General features: G+C 58.3%; 1 protein-coding gene across 1 annotated transcript in view; it reads right to left on the reverse strand.

Annotated features, from left to right (window-relative positions):
• Positions 1-955: 955 nt before the first annotated feature.
• The window catches only part of SCARF2 (scavenger receptor class F member 2), a 41,011-nt gene continuing 24,449 nt past the window's right edge, over positions 956-17,517 (reverse strand). The window contains exons 10-11 of the mRNA XM_044444186.1: positions 9,935-10,087; positions 956-2,393 (exon numbers count right to left, since the gene is read on the reverse strand). Of these exons, the coding sequence (XP_044300121.1) occupies positions 1,204-2,393; positions 9,935-10,087 (1,343 nt within the window). The 3' untranslated portion in view covers positions 956-1,203. The remainder of the gene's footprint in view (positions 2,394-9,934; positions 10,088-17,517) is intronic.

Here is a 17,517-nt window from a genome sequence, read left to right on the forward strand (position 1 = left end):
TCAGGTAACGGGCAACTTTCCTGGAGGAGCTGGCTGAAGGCTGGGCTGGCTCCTGGTGTGTGGGGCCCGCAAAGCCCTCCCTGCTGGGCCCCTTGCGCCCAGGGCTCGCCAGCAGTGGCGGCAGGCAGTGGGGAGGCGCTCTTCCAAATTTCCCCCAGGCCCCGCTACAGCACTGGCCATATTCCTGGGGGTCCACGGCCGCTAGTCCGAATGGCAGCCTGCTGGGGTGCCCCAATTCCCGGGGAACATGGGCATGAGGATGCCACTGCGTGCCCGGCCCACTGCCTGGACTCCCGTCTGCGCAGAGGCTTGGCCAATGCATGAGGTCTGGCAGGGCCCTCCTGTTCTGCAGAGGACCGGGGGAATCTGCAAGGGAGCCGCCCGGCCAGCTGCACCGGGCTGGTCAGCGGCCTGCGGTCAGCTGGCCCGGTCTGGTCCTTGTGCGGGTGGTTTCGTTCCCAGTGCCTGGGGGCGGGGCTGCTGGCCAAGAGAGCAGCTGCCAAGGGGGCCTTGGCAGCAGGCGCAGAGACCTCCCGCAATCGGAGGGGCGCACATTTGCGCCTGACTGAGGAAGCTTTCCGTGGGGAAGCTCGGCTGGCATGCCAGACTGCCCTTAGCACGGCCAGGCAGCGGCCTCCGCAGCACCGAGGCAGGCCTCTTGAAGCGGCTCAAGGCAGCCCAGCTGCTTGGACGGACAATGCCCGGCCTCTGCCCTGCGGAGGGGCTCCGGCCCAGGCCGTCCTGCCAGGTGGGGCTGCTGGGTGAGGCCCCGGGCATGTCTCTCCAGGCGCTGCGGAGGCTCGGAACCGTGTGCCAGCAACACAGCGTGGCTGCCACGGCTGCAGATATCCACCACTCAAGACATTTCTAGGGAGAGAAGCGTGGCATATGCAACTATAATATGGGTACAAATATGGCCCAACCCATCCTGCCAATCCCTCCCCTTCCCCCCCCCCCAGGCGCCAGCGCTTGGTCCACAAGATCCCCTCTGCCCCTCTGCAAGGGGGCTTGAAACTGGAAGTGCTTCGGGTCCTCTGTTGGTGGGGAAGGGTTCTGTCAAGGCCCACGCCTCAGTGTGGGGAGCGCAGCCGGGTCTTCTCCGGAGCCTTGCTTCGCACAGATGGATCCTCCCTCGCTTGCCCGCCCTCCCCAGCCCCACGGGACCGTCTCCTCTCGGCAGGACCCTTCCCCACTGCCCCCGCCTCACGGCACAGTCTGAGTGGGCGTCGTGGCGGCCTTGGGCTGGTCCGCGGTGGCCTCCCTCGTCTTCTTCCTGGGCGGCTTTTTGATGGGAGTCTTCTTGACCACTTGCTCGCTGGGCGCGGGGGCCAGCTCGGGGCTCCCGGTGGAGCTCTGCTTCTCTGGCCTCTTGGGGTCACCAGTGGCGGCCTCCGCAATGGGGCTGATGAGTTTCTGCAGGTTGGGGGACGTGGGCAGCACTGGCTTGCTGGACTTCTGGCCGCTGGTTGCCACGGAGCGCCTGGCCTTCTGTGGGGGCGTTGGCCGCTCCCTCTGGGCGGGCAGGGGGCTCACCCCGTTCTGCCTCACCCCCCCGTCCCCCCTGTTCAGGCTCTGAGTCTTTTCCTTCAGCTGCGCGGCCAGTAGGGTGGCCGCCTCCAAGGACAGGTGCGGGTGGACCACCTCGGAGCGGGGCTTGCCGTGGCCGGGGCCCTTGGGCTCCTCCCCGGCCTTCCGCTCCGGGGGGCAGCTCCCCATCTTCTTGATTGCGTTCTGGACGGCCCCGTTGATGTTCTCCATGTGCTCCGAGCCAGCCTTGTGCCTCTGCTTGGGCTTGGACGGTGATGGCTGCTCCCCCGCGGCTGCGGGTGCCCGGCCCTCCGAGGGAACGGCATCCTTGGGCTGCTTCGGGGCCTTCTCCTTGCCCCTCGGGGGCGCCTTGTCATCGGCGCGGCTGTGAGCCCCGCTGGACGTCTCGCTGGGGCTCCTCTTGCGCTTGGCCAGCCCGTGCTTGTGCTCTGAGAGGTCGGCTGCGGCGATGGCAGGCAAGGAGTTGGACTGGTTGGAGTTGTATTTGCTGTGGATCCAGGAGATCTTGGGCTTCGTGGAGGGGTCTGGGGGCGGCGGCTTGGCCCTCTCGGGGGAGGGGGGCTTGGCGTTCTTGCCTTCCGTGGCGCTTTCGTCGTCGTCTCGGGACTGCTTGGAGAGGCGGGCGATCCGGGCGTAGAGAGCCCCGCTGACGGAGCCTGAGCCGCACGAGGAGCGCTCACTGTCGGAGGACTTGAGCAGAGGCGCCTCGCTGCAGTCCGCCTGGGTGGAGCTGCTCTCCTTCAGGACCGTGTATTCTCCGGCCTCCTCCTCGCTGATGGGCAGCGCCACCTTCTCTCCTGGGCTGCACAGGGCAGAGATGCGGTCCTTGCTGTCGCCGGCGCTTTCTGTGGGGGAAGCAGACAGACCTGCTAGCTGCAAGCACCGGGGCGCCTGCCAGACTCCACGGCACAGAGCCCCGAAGCAGGAAGTGGGGACAAGCAGAGGAAGATTCGGTGGCGGGAGCAGAGCCCCTGCCGGCCGTGGGGGTGGGAGCAGGCCCCCTCTCCGCTTGATCCCACTGGCAGAGGCGCCGGAGGGTTGCGATCTTTCACCAGAAGCGCAACAGGGCAGCTCTGAGGAAAGATGCCTCCTCCTCGGTCGGCTTGCAATTTTGTAAAATCCGTGATCCATAGGGATCCCGAAACTTTGCCCCACCAGTACTAATGCTCAGCATTTAGTAACCTGCACAACAACCCTCTAAGGTAGGCGAGCCGTATGACTGGCACATGCAGTAGGGCTGAGGCGGCAGGGCAGGGGCTAGCTTGCCCGAGGCCAGCCGCTGTGTGGGGCTGAGAGCGCCACAGAACGCAGCACTGGGTGCATCATGTGCTCTTCCGGCAATCTCGGCTTCCATGATGAGAGCTTGAAAACATGTGAGTGGCGCCTGCTGAAACCTTAGAGCGGGGGTGGGCAATTAATTTTCCTGTGGGGCCACATGAGAAACTGACAGTTGTTAAGGGCCGGACCAAGCCGTTGTGTTGCTTGCATCTATATTACGACGATATATATTTGCATTGACTTTTAACTGGCCAGTGACCTCATGCGGGCCAGTCAGGGTCAGCCATCGGGCCGGATGTGGCCCGCGGGCCGTACGATGCCCAGGTCTGCCTCAGAGGATGCTCCGCTTGCTGCTCCGAGGGACTGCAGGAGGGGCTTCCTTGCTGAGGAGAAACAGGCCCTTCTGAAATCGCATGCACGGCTGAACAGCATGTGCAGAGTAAGGGCGCTGGGCCGGATCTGCATGACGCACACGGGGCACAGCAATTTGCCTGCACTGGCATTAAAGAGAACCATTAGCATTGCCTGTTCTTCAGTCACAGCTATCACAACAGCTGTAGAGGAGCTTGCAACATACAATGGACTCTGCAAAAGACAAATCAGATCACGGGGCTTACAGAGATGCTCCGCCATGTCCCTACAGAGCTGTGAGCCGGGATCCCTGGCATATCAGAGAGCAGCTGCATGCCGGGTCGTGACCCGGGCGGGGATCCTTGTTTGGTTCTCAAGTAGCCTATAAACCACGGGCCCTCCCTGGTCTCTGATCTGGCTTGTAAGTGGCTCAATAAGGCAAGATCCCGGATTCCGGAGGGTTTGGTTCTGGTTTGTTTAGCCACCTGTGCTTGCACGAGGAGCCAAGAGTGTGCCTAGCACACAGACCATTCATAGGAATCCTGCCCTACCATTCCATGGAAAAACGGCCAGCTTATGAGTTCCTTTTCTTTCTTTTTGCATGAAAATTCTTGCATATTTCTGTGCGTATTTCTCCAAACGTGTGTATAAAATAGGCACACCTTTTATTTTTTATTGCAAATCTTTGAAATAGATGTGTACTTCTCCCTTTGATTAAAGCATGTTTACATGCATTTTCCAAAAGTGCACATTTTTCATAACTTCACATATTGCTGAGCACATTCTGAGTCCTAAAAGCGCACTGCAGCCTGGGAGACATGGACTGTACCTGCAGGTTGCATTCAGTTCAAGTCCGTGCTTGTTGCAAATACTAACCAAAGCCGAGTGGGACTGAATTTCTGGTATGGCCACTAGATTCAGTATGCAGTCCTAGAATGGCGAAACCCGTGAGGACCTAGGTCAACAACTGGTTTTCCCTGGGGGCTTTTGCGGGGGGAGGCCACCTGCCTCCGAAGCCCAGCCAGAGCGCTCAAGCTTCATGCATCTCCTGTGGCTCCAGCTTTGCAGGCAGCACTTCTGGGGTGCCAGGTACAGCCAGCGTGGTTTTTGTGCTGAATACAAACAGGAGGCGGGGTGTGGGGGGGCGGGGTTGTTTGCTTCTTTTTTCACTTGTGGAGATAATACTGGGATTACAGGAGTTAACTTCCAGTGGTGGGAAACTTACTGCATCATAATCATGATTTTTTGTTTTAAAATTATGCATGCGAGGCCTTGGAATTCTTTAGTCATTACAGGGCTATTTTGCGAAAGCCTGTTATTTGCTACAGGAGGGTTGTGGTGAAGCTGGGTTCGCACCAAATTCCTTTGCTCTGTAATGACTGCCAAAATTATAGAAGAGGAGAAATAAGGAGCTGAACTGCTGCGACAGCCATTTACCACCTGGCTGCAGTTAGCCTGCGAAACGGGAACGCTGGCTTCCAGCACCGCAGCCATGGATGCTCGGCAGTCTAACCCCGTGCACCCCGGCATTCCTTTCTGTAAGCATTCTAGTCCTTAGTGTTGCAAAGAAAAGCCTACGAATGACATCAGCTTCTGCTAAGCGGGAGATCTTCGGCAGTCAACAGGAAAGGCCTTTTTCACGCTGCCTGGTCCCCGAGCAGCAGTGCCCTGCAGGGCCCGAATGAAGAGTCTCTAAAGAGTTTTGCCCTAAAACTTTGTCCTCGTCGACAGCAGGCTGGACACGGGTCAGCCGTATGACGCAGCGGTCGAGAAGGCAGGTGCCACCCTTGGGTGCACAGCCGGATGTGTGGCGTCCAGATCCAAGGGGGCGTTGACACCGCTTCACATGACTGGTGCGCCCACAGCTGGAGTCCTGTGTCCAGTTCTGGGCTCCATGTTATAGGAGAGATGTGTGCATGTTAGAATCAGTTCAGTGCAGGGCCACAAGCATGGCAGCCTGGTTGGGAGGGATGCTGTATGAGGCGAGGCTGAGGGAACGGGGTTGTTTCAGCCTGGAGAGGAGAAGACTCCGAGGCGGACGTTGAGCGACTTACAGGCGTGTGAGGGGGTATCATGTGGAAGAGGGTCGTGACCTGCTCTTCCCTGCAGTGGAGGGCAGGGCGTGTTCCAGTGGGGCAAAGCTCAAGGGGCCAGGCTTCAGGTTGGATGCCAGGAAGTGCTTCCTGACGGATAGGACCCCTTGCATATGAAATGGGCTTCCACGGGAGGTGGCGGGGGCCCCATCAGTGAGGGTGTCCAAGGAAAGACTGGGCAACCACATGTGGGGGATTACATGAATGGAACCGGGTGGAGCTGGGGGTCAGGCTAGATGGCCCAGGAGGACCCTTCTGACTCGCTCTGTTTCTGACTCCCATCGTCCTTCGCCACAGGCTGCGTTAGCTAGGACTGATGGGTGTTGCACATCCAACATCTGGATGATCACGTATTGCCCTAACCCTAACCCTCAGAACAAGCCCCGGTCTAGCTAGTCTGCCTGTTGCCATATAAAAATGGTCTTGGTGGAGCAGACAAAGAGGGCACCGTCTCCTCCAGCGGTGGGGCCCCCTCGCACCCCAGCCACTGTGGGACTCTTGCCTCTGGCAGATCTGCCAAGCCAGCAGGGCTGGGCACTGATCGTCCTGAGGGCCAGGAGGGCTCCATCCCTGCTCTGGCCCAAGCAGCCACTTCTGCCCCTGCTGCTGCCAACAGGCCAGGGGCGGGAGGGTGACTGTCGCAGAGCTGGATCAGTCCAAGGTGCAGCGTCCCAGGCCCGCCCTCCCAGGCCCGCCGGCTCCATGGAGCCATTGTGGCGAACGTCCAAAGGCTTGGCCCCGGCAAACAGGCGGCTGACCGGAGGGTCCAGTGCAGGCAGCCCCAGCCTGGTGCCCCGCAGACATGAAGGCCTGGCCTGCAGCTTCTGCCACCCGGAGTTGCCGCCAAACGTGTCTGGAAGGGCCCGGCTGGGGAAGGCTGTGCTGATCACAGTGCATTGAAAGCCAGAAGCCAAAACAATACACAGGCAGAAGTCTCTCGATTTCAAAAAACCAAAATTTGTTGGGTGACTCAGATGAACGTTGGCTGCAAAATAAAAATACAGGTGGCGGGGGGGCGGGGGGGCGGGTTGTGATCTCCCTGACCGGGCAGGTTTTCCTGGCACCAGCCAGTTTTACATCAGCAAGTTGCAGAGAGGGGGCCACGGAAGTGGCGGTGGGAGCAAGGGTGGCGGTTCGCTCCTGGCAGGTCGCCGTGGCGGGGCCAAGAAAGGCCCCCAGGCGTGGCCGCGCTGTCACGGGCAAGAGATGCCTGCAGAACGGACATTTCACCCTGGACACCCGCTGCCACCCGGAGCCCCCTCAGCCTGCTGGTCTGCGGCCTGGCTCGGGACTAGTGGGAGAAGTGGGGGCGGTTTCCCTCAGTCCGAAGCAAGGAAGCCCCTCTCTGCTCTGACCGGTGTCTGCAGGGAGGAGGAACGCAAAGGCATTCCCAGGACTCGGACGTGGGCAGAGCTGCTCGGTGGGAAAGTGTCTGCATCGCCGCTGCGCTGCACCTGTGCGTGCGTGTGGCCCCAGCCCCGCAGCACACCCAGGCGAGGCCTCGTGTGCCCCAGCCGGGTGGGGGAAATCACAGGCAGAGTGGGCTAGGGGAGCGCCCCGCCACGGCTGTGGCGGCCACTCTCTGGAGCTGGCACATGTGAAACGTGGCCTGCAGACAGGGGGCCACAGGGCCCGATACTGGGGGTTGCTTGTTTCGGAGGCCCCCATTAACATTAACTGGGGGGGCTGTGCATGTGAAGGCCCCTCCCGCTGTGCCCTCTTCAGCACCAGGCCACCGATTCGCCTCGAGGGCTGCAGGCGGCATGGAGGCGGGGATGATTGGAGGGACGGAATCGCAGGGTTGTCCCCACCCCCTGTTCAGCCCCCCGGGACCTGGGTGGGAGGAGCCCTCCCCGGGAGCCATACGGGTGCGACATGATGGGGGGGGGTGCTGACGGGTGTCAGCGGATGTGCCTTCTTTTGGGTAGGGGGCACGCCCTGCTCAAATGACCCCTGCCCAGTTCTGCTCAGGCTTCTGCTCCGCACAAAGATCTGCCCAGCCTGGCCTTCTCCAGAACAGGATCTATTCGCCCGCAAGACAGAGGGGATACGGAAAGCCACGTGCATCAAGCGACGGCGCAGGATGGCGGGGCCCAAGAGCCGGGCTGGCTTGGGACCAGTCCGCCACCTTGCTTCCCCCAGCGCAGGAAAGCGTTTTAAAACAACCGCCATTTCCCCTGCAGGCAGCAGCATCAGTCTGCCCTCCAATACCGCCTGAGGCCCATATTTCAAAACTACAATTCCCAGCACTCTTTGGTGAAGAACACCATGGAGGGCATTTAAGGAAGGGCATTTTTGGAAGTGGCTTACCGTGCTCCTCAGATCTTTAGTGCAATTTTGGCATTGGGCTAAGCCTGTTCTTTATTTCATTTACCAACTGATGATAATTCTCTGTATGATCACGTCAGCTGAGAGGGCGGGGGCATGCGTGGAGGCTCCCTGTGTACTATCCTAACTACCTGCACTCTGGCGGCCCTGAGATACAGACAACCTGGCAGTGGCAGGAACCACACGGCAGTGGAGCTGCAAAAAATATAAAATTTTAATTACAAAAAATAACACAGGTTTTAAAAAAAGAGAAATTCACTGAATATTCACTAAGTCCTGCAACCCGAGTCCATATTTACAAACTATATGCAGAGACATATTTGTAGAGATGGACTTGCATTGTAGGACCTAGCGGATATTCAGTGAGTTTCTCTTTTTTTAAAACCTGTGTTATATTGTTTGATAAGAAGTCATAATTTTTAGCAGATTCAGAAGTTGCTCCCCTCCATCTCTCCTCCTCAATTTTGCTCATGAAAAATAAATTGTAATGCAAATTTTGATGCAGGATGCCACACGTCATGTATTTCTATGGGTGTGCATTGATGTGAGTGCAGATTTATTAGTGTCATTTGGTTGCTATTGGAGATGGTGGTTAAAACAGGTGGTGTGGAGGCGACAGATCGTTTCATTGCCACCTGACCATTGCTTTCCAAACAGCGATCCCCTGTGGATCACACTACCACCTACGTCAATGAGCTCTGTGCTCATGATGAGCTTATGATTGTTCTCTGCAGAAATGGTCCTAATCGTATCAGTTTTATACTCATTGTGTTGCTGTGGACACACTTCTGGGGTGTCAGTACTGGTATCTTGTTTTTGTAGCACTGTATTTATTGGTATTTTAGTAATAGCAATTTTGCATCCCTAGGAAACCATTATGTCAAGAAAAATGGACTCCGAGTGCAGGATATTCAAAGAACAGTGGACTTACAATTACTTTTTCATGCAGTACAAGGAAAGAGCTGTTTGTCTGATATGCCAGAATTTAGTGAATTGTGACTCTCTGAAAGATGCATTCAAGTTAAGCAGCCTTACTAATTTCTATGCATCTCTCTCCCCTGAGACGTATCTTAATCTCAGGAACCAGGCTCTCAAAATGGCAACCCTCTTTGGCAGCACCTGTGCCTGTGAACAGCCTTTTCCCCACATGAAACCTCTGACATCTCCGGCCAGACCCAGACTCACCCATGCACGCTCGCATCCCTTGCTGCGACTGGCAGTGACAAATGCAGAGCCGGACACGGGCCATCGCAGTGGCCAGAGCAGGCCCATCCTTCCCATTGAAATACTAATACGTTTATGTTGATTAAAACCGTCCTTCATTTTAAATATTGTATTGTTTTTCCTGTTTTTGCACTACAAATAAGATATGTGCAGTGTGCATAGGAATTCGTTCATATTTTTTTCAAACTATAGTCCAGTCCCCCAACAGTCTGAGGGACAGTGAACTGGCCCTGTTTAAAAAGTCTGAGGATCCCTGTTCTAGAGGGATCTCATGTCCCCCCTCAGTCTTCCCTTCGCAAGGCTGAACACGCCCAGTTCTCCCAGTCTCTCCTCCAGGGCAGTGTTTCCAAACCCCGGATCGTTTTTGTGGCCCTCCGCTGGACCCTTTCTAGTTTTCCTGCATCTTCCTTATATCTTGGCGCCCAGCACTAGACACTGTTACTGCTGCAGTCGTCTTCTCCATCTATGCTGGACTGCAGCCGTTTTACAGTACACTTTGTTTTAATGTTCTGCATGGCTGTCACACAGAGCAGGGGTCCCCAGCCAGGCTGCACAGCAGGAGCCCAGCAGCAGGCAAAACTTTTATCTGCATTTGTGGCCACTTCACAGTTTGGGAGCGGCTGCAAATACGGATTATCATCGGGGCCCTTCTGGGGCTTGGGCCTCAAGAGGAGGAGGAAGTGGCGGCAGCGGCAGCGGCAGAGCCGGGTGGCAAGTGGCGCGGCGAAGCCAGAGAGGGTGCGCGAGTGGCAAGGGAGCCGGGAAGCAGGACAGGGCTGGGCGGCAGGTCAGGGGGGGCTCCCGCTGATTCTGCATGATGGCAACTTGTATAATTATTTCATTATCACAATTATCACAATGCAATGATAATAGAAATAAAGAGCACAATACAAGCAATGCGCTTGAAGCACCCTGAAACCACCCCCCGCCCGTGGAAAAGTGGTCTTCCGCAAAACCGGCCCGTTGCCAAAAAGGCCGGATGCCACTGACACGCCGCGTGGCACCTGCTGATGTGGCCACAGGGAATGCAGGCACCGCCTTGCCCTGCAGGGCGGTCGCCCCGGGCGCTGGGGAGCCCTGGCTGCCGTCCAGACCCCCGCGGCCCCACTGACCTTCGTGCGGCACGCAGTAAACGGGCCCCTCATCTGTGGTGTCGAAGGACGAGAAGGACCCGCGGGAGGACCAAGATGGGGACGGCTGCTCCACCACGGATGGCGGCTCGAGGAAGCTGCAGTTCATGGTGTTCTCCAGGTCGTGGTGGGCCACTGGAAGACACAAGGCGGGGGGCCGGCCGTCAGTCCATGCTGGCTGTGCCCACCCGTGGGCTCGGGGCAGGACCCCTGTGGCTGCAGGGCTCTTGGCCTCACAGCCTGCTCCTGGGGCTCCTGGGGAACGGGGCTGGGCTGGAAATTGGCCCCATGCAGGAGAGCTGGGCTTTGCGCTCAGGGCTGCTCTGCCCCCGAGTGACGCGAACGGCACGCTGACACACCTGGGGGTGCTTGCTCAGGCCAGGCTGCCTCAGGGCAGGGCAGAGGTGGACTACTTGCGTGAGAGGGACTGTGGCGCCAGGGAAATCGGAACGCCTCTTTGGGAGGATTTGCCTCCTTCCCCCCCAAAGCCACTTCAGTGAATTGACTGGGTCCAGACAGCACAATAATCCGCTCAAGCTCGGGCATGGGTTGAGTGTGGGTTGTTGAACTGTGGATTACCCTGTTGTCTGAACCCAGCGGTGATAACAAACCCTGATGAACAACTCGCCATGGCTTGTTCGTGTAGCTGGGCCAAGATAACAGTAACCCACAGTTCAACGGCAACACATACTCAATGGCTGAAACTGGGTTTTTGTGTTGTCTGAACCCAGCCTACAGGTTCTGCAAGGAAGGTATTTTCCCCTTTCTCTTTTTAGCTGCAACTGCCATAGAACCAGAGCTGGAAGGAATCTGGAAGGCCCCCCACCTCCCCCGGACACAGCTATAGTATCCCTAATAGATGCTTGGGCATTCCAAGTGACCTGCCTCCAACGAGGAGCTCATCTCTTCTAAGGTATTTTTTTCCTGCTGTCAAAGCTGCTCTCCATCAGGATGTTGTTCCTAACATGCAGGCCAATTGTCCTTTCTCACAATTACCAGCCCATGACATTTAATAGGCACAACCCAAGGAAAGACACAAAAACTCCCTCCCTCGCTCACCTGGAGATGATTGTTATGCAGCACAGGTGAGCACCTATCTGGGAATCTCGGCAGCCACAGGGCAGGCAGCAGTTCTTAAGAGCATGCAAAGAGGTGCAGGTGATGCTCCGACCTGTGGGGGCCTCTGACCAAACCAGCGGTTGGAGCAAGCGGCAAATCCATGCACGGGGAGAGGCGGCCCACGCGCACTGCCAAGGACAACCTCTCCTTTGACCTGCCTTCAGCTCCCTGGGAAAAGCCAAGCAAACTACTGTGGCCTCCGATGAAGCTGGACCTCACATGCCTGGGGAGAGGCATCCTGCTAAGCCAGGCACTGGAGGTGGAGTAAGCGGTGCCCTTACATGAACCCCATCTTTCCCATGGCCATGCCCGCAATCCCTCTCCTCCCCATTTCTCCCGTGTAACAACCACCCTGTGAGGTGGGGAGAGGCTGGGAGTCGGGGCCTGGCCCAGAGTTACCCAGGGAGCTCTGCGAGCTGAGTGGAGAACGGGACTGGAGTGCCCAGGCGGTCCGACAAGCCCGTCTCTGCGCCACGCTGGCCCCATTTTCAAAGGCCAGCTTGGCTCCGTGAGGATCCCCAGCCATGTTCGTTGGGCCCCGGCCGTCCTCCCAACACTCATCACACACTGAACTCAGACCGATGAGAAAGACCTCACGAGCGCCAGAAAGGAAGAGCACACAAAGGACTTCTAAAAAGAGTTCATTTCTTCTGTCAGCAGAGGGTGCCCAGTCCCCTTCTGGCTGAAGAGCTTCTCACGAGGTTTGCATCGCCTCTTGAGTTCTCCTTCCCGATGGCCAGGCCACCCACGTGTGCAAACGCCCAAAGAAAAGGCAAAGGCCGGGGAAGCAGCTGGAGGGTCAAGAAACGGGGCTGGGGCAGAGGAGAGGTGAGGCAGAGGGGCCGAGCAAGAGGCGACTCACGAATGAACGAGGCAGACCGGGGCGCCGGGGGGCTGATGGTGCAATGGGGTGGCTGGAGTGGGGGGAACTGGGTGCCCCTCCCCACCTGGCCCCAAAGCTCCCCATGTATGACCTTGGCCCCATCTCCATCTCCATCTCCCAGGGTTGCCGTGAGGATAAGCAGGGGCGGGCTCCCTCCACTTCCTGGGTAAACGGCAGGATGCAACTCCCAGCAGAGGGCAAGACGGGATGGGAATCCACCCGCTGAGGCAGAACAAAAAGCACCATACGCTCAAACAGTGTACTATGCATCTGTTTCCAGACACAATACCGAAGAAGTGAAAATTCTCCAAAACAACCAGGAACAGCAACGAAATGCCAACAAAAGAACAACATACCCAAATTGGTGCAGCATGGCTCCCACCAAGCCTTCTCTCTCTTCCCTGGTGCCCTGGAAACACCGGCAGCCCCCCCCCCCCCCCCGAGTGCAATGCCAACCAAGGAAGAGGGGGTGCAGCACAGCCAGCCCCCGCACCGGCCTGTGGTGAGCAGGAGGCACCCCCCCGCGGGCCGGCATGAAATCCCCCGCGGACTCCTGCTGAAGCCCATGGCTCCGGAGGGCTTCTTCTGGCCGGCCATCAAGAGGAAGCACGCGGCGCGGGGGGACAGAGCCTGTGCGGCTCGCTCAGTCCGCTCCGGGTGCGCAGGGCTTCCGAGCAGCCTTGCAAGGGAGCGCCGGCAATCGGGGGACGTCGCCGGGGCAAGCACATTCAGTGACGCGCTTTGTGCCCACTGCTTAACGGAGGGTCCTTCAGTGCACTGTTACGCACGAATAATTCATCTGCTAGAAATGGCTTTCTGTGTCTTTCTGTGTCAGGCGGGCAGTTCGTGGACCTCCAGAGGCTGTCAGCCTGTGATTTCTCTCAGCACGGCTACCATGCAAGTATCGCGCGCCTCTCCCTTGAAAATCAGGGTAATTCGATCATGTGCAGAGTGCCAACCATGGACCTGCACATACCTCTTAATTTTTGGAAGCCCACTCCACTTCTTGTATAATATAGGGGAATGACTACAAAGTCCCTGACCAAGCCCCACAATTCCTCTCCTCCCAATGGGGCAGAGCAAACAGGGCCACCCCCTCCCTCCGTCCGCTTCTGATCGGGAGAGTGAGGTGGGCAGGAGGGGCGGAAGCTGCTGCCAGCGCGGCTGCTGCGATGCCGCTCAGGGCGCAAAATGTCGAGACCGCCCCGCATCTCCCCGCATGCAGCTCCGCTGTGCCGGGGTGCCCAGCCAGGGGACTGACCCCGCTGCCCTGGGCCTGGGCCTGCGAGGACCCCAGGACAGGAGGCTTCTGTGCGGAGGAGGCCAGGGGCGCTGCACCTCCTGGAGTGCCCTGCTCGCAGGCCATCTGGTTCGGGGTGACTTGCTGCCAAATAAATCATGCCAAGAGCGGCTGTGAGAAAACCGGGCCGCTTCCTGCAGGCCTCTGCTGCCGGCGTGTTTGCCTCTGCCGCTCCGCACTCTCAATGGCCTGCCTTGTGGAGCAGCTCCTTTCAGAGGAAGCCACTGGGCCCCTCCCTGACACGAAAAAAGGGGGCCAGCAGAAAGCGCGGGGGGAGGGAGAAGAGCCATGGTCTTGCTCAACCCTTAGCCGCCCTTGCGGGGCATCCACCTCTGGGACCATCAAAGCAGGAGGGTGGGAGCACTGAGGCTCACTCGGGGGGGGGGGGTTGGAGGACGGGGGTCCAGGGTGGGAAAGGCACCTAAGGCTGCTTGCCTCCCACTAATCAGCGAGAAGCAGGAGAGGGGCCTGTGGGACCTCCTCTGCTTTCAGGGGAGACTGCAGGAGCGGCTGCCGCGTCCAGGGCAGGGGCTGGCGGAGCCTGCACGCTTTGCATCGGAGAGACCGCCCTGCGCGAGGACGCGCTCGGGTTGCAGGGGCTGCGTGGCCGCCGGCGAACGCAAGCCGGAGAGGAAGGTTGCGGGGCTCCGGGGGCAGTGAGGCTGCGCCTTCTGCAGCTCTGGCGCAAAGGAGAGAATTACAGCCACGGCATGTGGAATCTAAACCAGTCTCTTGTCTTCAGTGAGACTGAGCAAATGAAAATGTTTGAAATGGACCACAGCCAAATGCTAGGCTGCTCGTTTGAAATCGAGGGTTCAAATTTTCTCTCATAAGCCTGGTGCTAAACACGGAGCTCAGAGTAAAGCTGCACTTTGGGGGCACAGCAAGTCAAGATTATTTCTTTCTGTTTGCATAAGCGCATCCCTGCTGGATCAGGCCAACCATCTGCTCTGGGTTAGCGACCTGCTTCCAAGAGGGGCAGCACACCTTTCCTGCTGTCTGATCCCTGTGCCTGGCATTCAGGCACTCTGCCTCTGGGCATGGGGTCCATTTCGCTATTACTGTCAACAGCTACTGGTGGGCCCACCTTCCTCGCAAATATATAAAAAACTCTGCTTGATGAAAGCAAAGAACTGTTCTTTTCATTGGAGAAGGCCGCAAGCAGGGCATGAGGCAAAGGCAGAGGGGAAGGAATCACCCCCCCCCCCCCGCACTGGAAAACTTGTTCAGCCCTCTGCTTAGTGGGCATTGTCCACATGGTTTAAACTACATCTACAGAATCACTGAGAGTTAGAAACTTGCATTTTATAAGATGCATGTTGAGACTGCCAGGAAGTGGAATTGTGCAACCAGTACCATGCTTTGTACCGTTTGTCCCTCCATCGACAGACAGACCCTCCGGAAGGGCAGGGCTGCTGGACGGCGGGTGCGCAGCGCATACGCCAGTCGGGTGAGGAAGTGAGAATGACGAGGATGACAGTTGTGGCAGCACCAGAGTCAGTCAGCGGAGGTCCCTGCAGCACGTCTGCCGAGCAGCCGCGTCTTTGTCCTCCTCCTCCTCCAGCCATGAAGGAGTCCAGCCAAGGCTGGGCTCTGGAACTGACACACAGGGGCTTGCGGGGGCTCCCCATTGGCTTCTGGGCCCAGGACAACGTGCTGGGACCCACCAACAAGGCCACATCTGGCGCAGGTCCAGGCCGTGCCCAGAGCATCAGAGGGGGGGCCTTTCTTGGCCCCTCGTTCCTCACAGGCATGCATGGTGGGGCACGGGAGAGGGCCTTCTCAGGGGCCACCCCAGCCTCTGAAAAAGCCCTCCTGGGAGGCACGCCTGGCACCCTCCCTGTCGTGCTTCCGGAGGCAGGCAGGGCAGGACAGCCCGCTGACAGCTGGGGAGCCTGCTCTGCCCTTGACATTGCTGCTATTGCTGTTTTAATTGTGGCATTTTATATAGCTTTAATAGGATAGGCAATTTAGGGTGGATGCCAGGAAGTGCTTCCTGACGGTTAGGACCCCGAGGGTATGGACTGGGCTTCCCCGGGAGGTGGGTGAGGCCCCATTGGTGTGGGTGTTCAAGGACAGGCTGGACGTGCACATGGTGGGCATGTCGTGAGTGGAGCCGGCTAGAGCTGGAGGCCAGACTAGGTGGCCCGGGAGCCCCTTCTGACTCGCTCTGTTTCTGTGTTTAGCATTTGCCTATTTCTATTAATGTTGCAAATATTCAGGTCCTTTAATGTTGCAGTCCCGGTTTTGGGAACTGAATAGCAACAACAGGACTTATCCCAAGGGCCTGCACGCTGACCCTTGCGGCCTGCAAGCACAGAAGCTCGCCTCGCCTCGCCTCGCCTGCCTCATCCTGGCGCTTGCTGACAACTTAATGCCCCCCTGGGCAGAGACAGTCTAAGCCAAAGGTGCTGGGAAGAGACAATGGGGGGGGGGGTTGTTCCCATCCTGTTCGTGGGCACGGCAGAACTGCACCCCTCCTTGCTGCCATCACTGAAAGCCAACTTTCCCCAACTAGGCGCCCTCCAGGTATGTTGGACTGCACCTCCCATTGTGGCTGTGCTGGCTGGGGATGATGGAGCTGTCATCTGGCGCATCTGGAGGCCCCCCTCACCCAGCCAGGCAAAGCGGAGAGGGCTGCCTGCCCGGCCGGGCTTCGTCCCTGCCCCCCCCGCCAGCTGTGTCGGGCCAGCCCCCCCGCAGCCAGGGCTGCATAATCTGAAGAACACATGGCGGGCCTTCGGGCCAAGCCAAACAAAGGGGCCTGCGAGCGAAGTGTCTCATTCCAGAGGAAGAACAGTCCTCTGGCAGGCCAGGGAAGCGGCAGCTAGGCCTCCCAGGGGGGCTGCGCACGGGCGGGAGCGCACCCCGGCAGCGGTGCTAATGAGCCGCGTGCAGGACCCGCGGACGATGGTTTCAGGGGGCTTCTGCGAGGGAGGGGCGATCAGGTGGCATGGCTGGACGCTGCCACTGGCCCTCTGCCTGTGCTGGCTATTCTGAGGCCGTGGCTCAGTAGGGCTGGGGGCGGAATCGGCCTTTCCCACCCTCGGGGGGGGGGGCCGTTCCACAAGGGAGGCCAAGGGCTGACCCCGCCCCCAACCCCCCAGGCCCTGCAGCGCATTCCACTTGATGCCTGTTCTGTTCTTCTTGTTCTTGGGGGTGGGGTGGCAGTGGTGGCAAACAATTCACATAAACAAGCCAGCGAACTCACTCAAATGCATTAGAAGAGCATCCAGCCAGAGCTGTGCGTACTGGACAATTTTGCCCCGCGTAGGTTCTTTGGTGTGTTGAAAATTCTCGGCGTAATTATTTTGGCAATATTTACCACTGTGCCGGTCCCTGAGGGAATGGAGGGTGGCAGTCTGCATGTGGCGTGGGTGCTCATGCCCACCCATCATGGACTAAGTTGGGGCCAGGGTCTTCCTAGCTGGCGGGGGGGCATGCTCCTAGGTCAGCACCAAGTTCAGGCTTAATAAGATCTCAGCTTGGGGTACCCCCACCTGACAGGGATCGGTTGCAGAACACTGAAATACCAGCTGCCACATCAGTAGCCAAGTGTGATCTGTTCCAAAAATATAACAAGCTTTTACATTTTTTTTGTTTATATTACTTACTTTACACTGCATTTTTGGACTTCTGCATTTTATCTTGCGTCCTCCTTTATGGCTTAATTATTGCTATTGGGCAGTACAGAAACTGGGCAAGTCAGGGAGCTCTCAGGAAGGGCTGCCTTTCAGCGCAAACCAAAGGCACCTTCTCTGGAATGTAATTTGGGGCCACACTAAGTGCATCACATGCAGCTGCAAGCCGTTGAAAAAACAAAAACCTCCATGCAGTGAGATCTGGACCATGGCGCTGAACCCCTCCTGCCCCTTGGGCCTCCAAGGGATCGCTCCCCGGTGCTCCCCAGAGTGTGCCAAATGGGGAGATCTGTGCTGGGTCTGCGGAGTGGAGAACAGCCCACTCCCCTTGCTGTCTATGCCCTGACGCAAACCTGACCGCTGCTCTGCAGGACAGAAAAACCCATGCGACGATGCTCGAGTGGTCTGGCATCGTGCGTGGCTTGACTGCTCCAGGACAACTTCTCCTCCAGCTGACACTGGGGGCGACGCCAAGCTCAGCCAGCAGCCAAGGGCGAGCGAGATGCCGCCTGCAGGGGTTCCCCTCGCCCGCCCCGGCCTGAACGGTCGCACACGCACCGCGGAACAGAGCATGTGTGGCTCCTGCGCAGACCAGGCGAGCGTGTGATGGGCCGTGGCCTTG

The sequence above is a fragment of the Varanus komodoensis genome, unplaced genomic scaffold, assembly GCF_004798865.1.
Source record: "Varanus komodoensis strain SLA01 unplaced genomic scaffold, ASM479886v1 scaffold44_3, whole genome shotgun sequence".
Classification (NCBI taxonomy): Eukaryota; Metazoa; Chordata; class Lepidosauria; order Squamata; family Varanidae; genus Varanus; species Varanus komodoensis.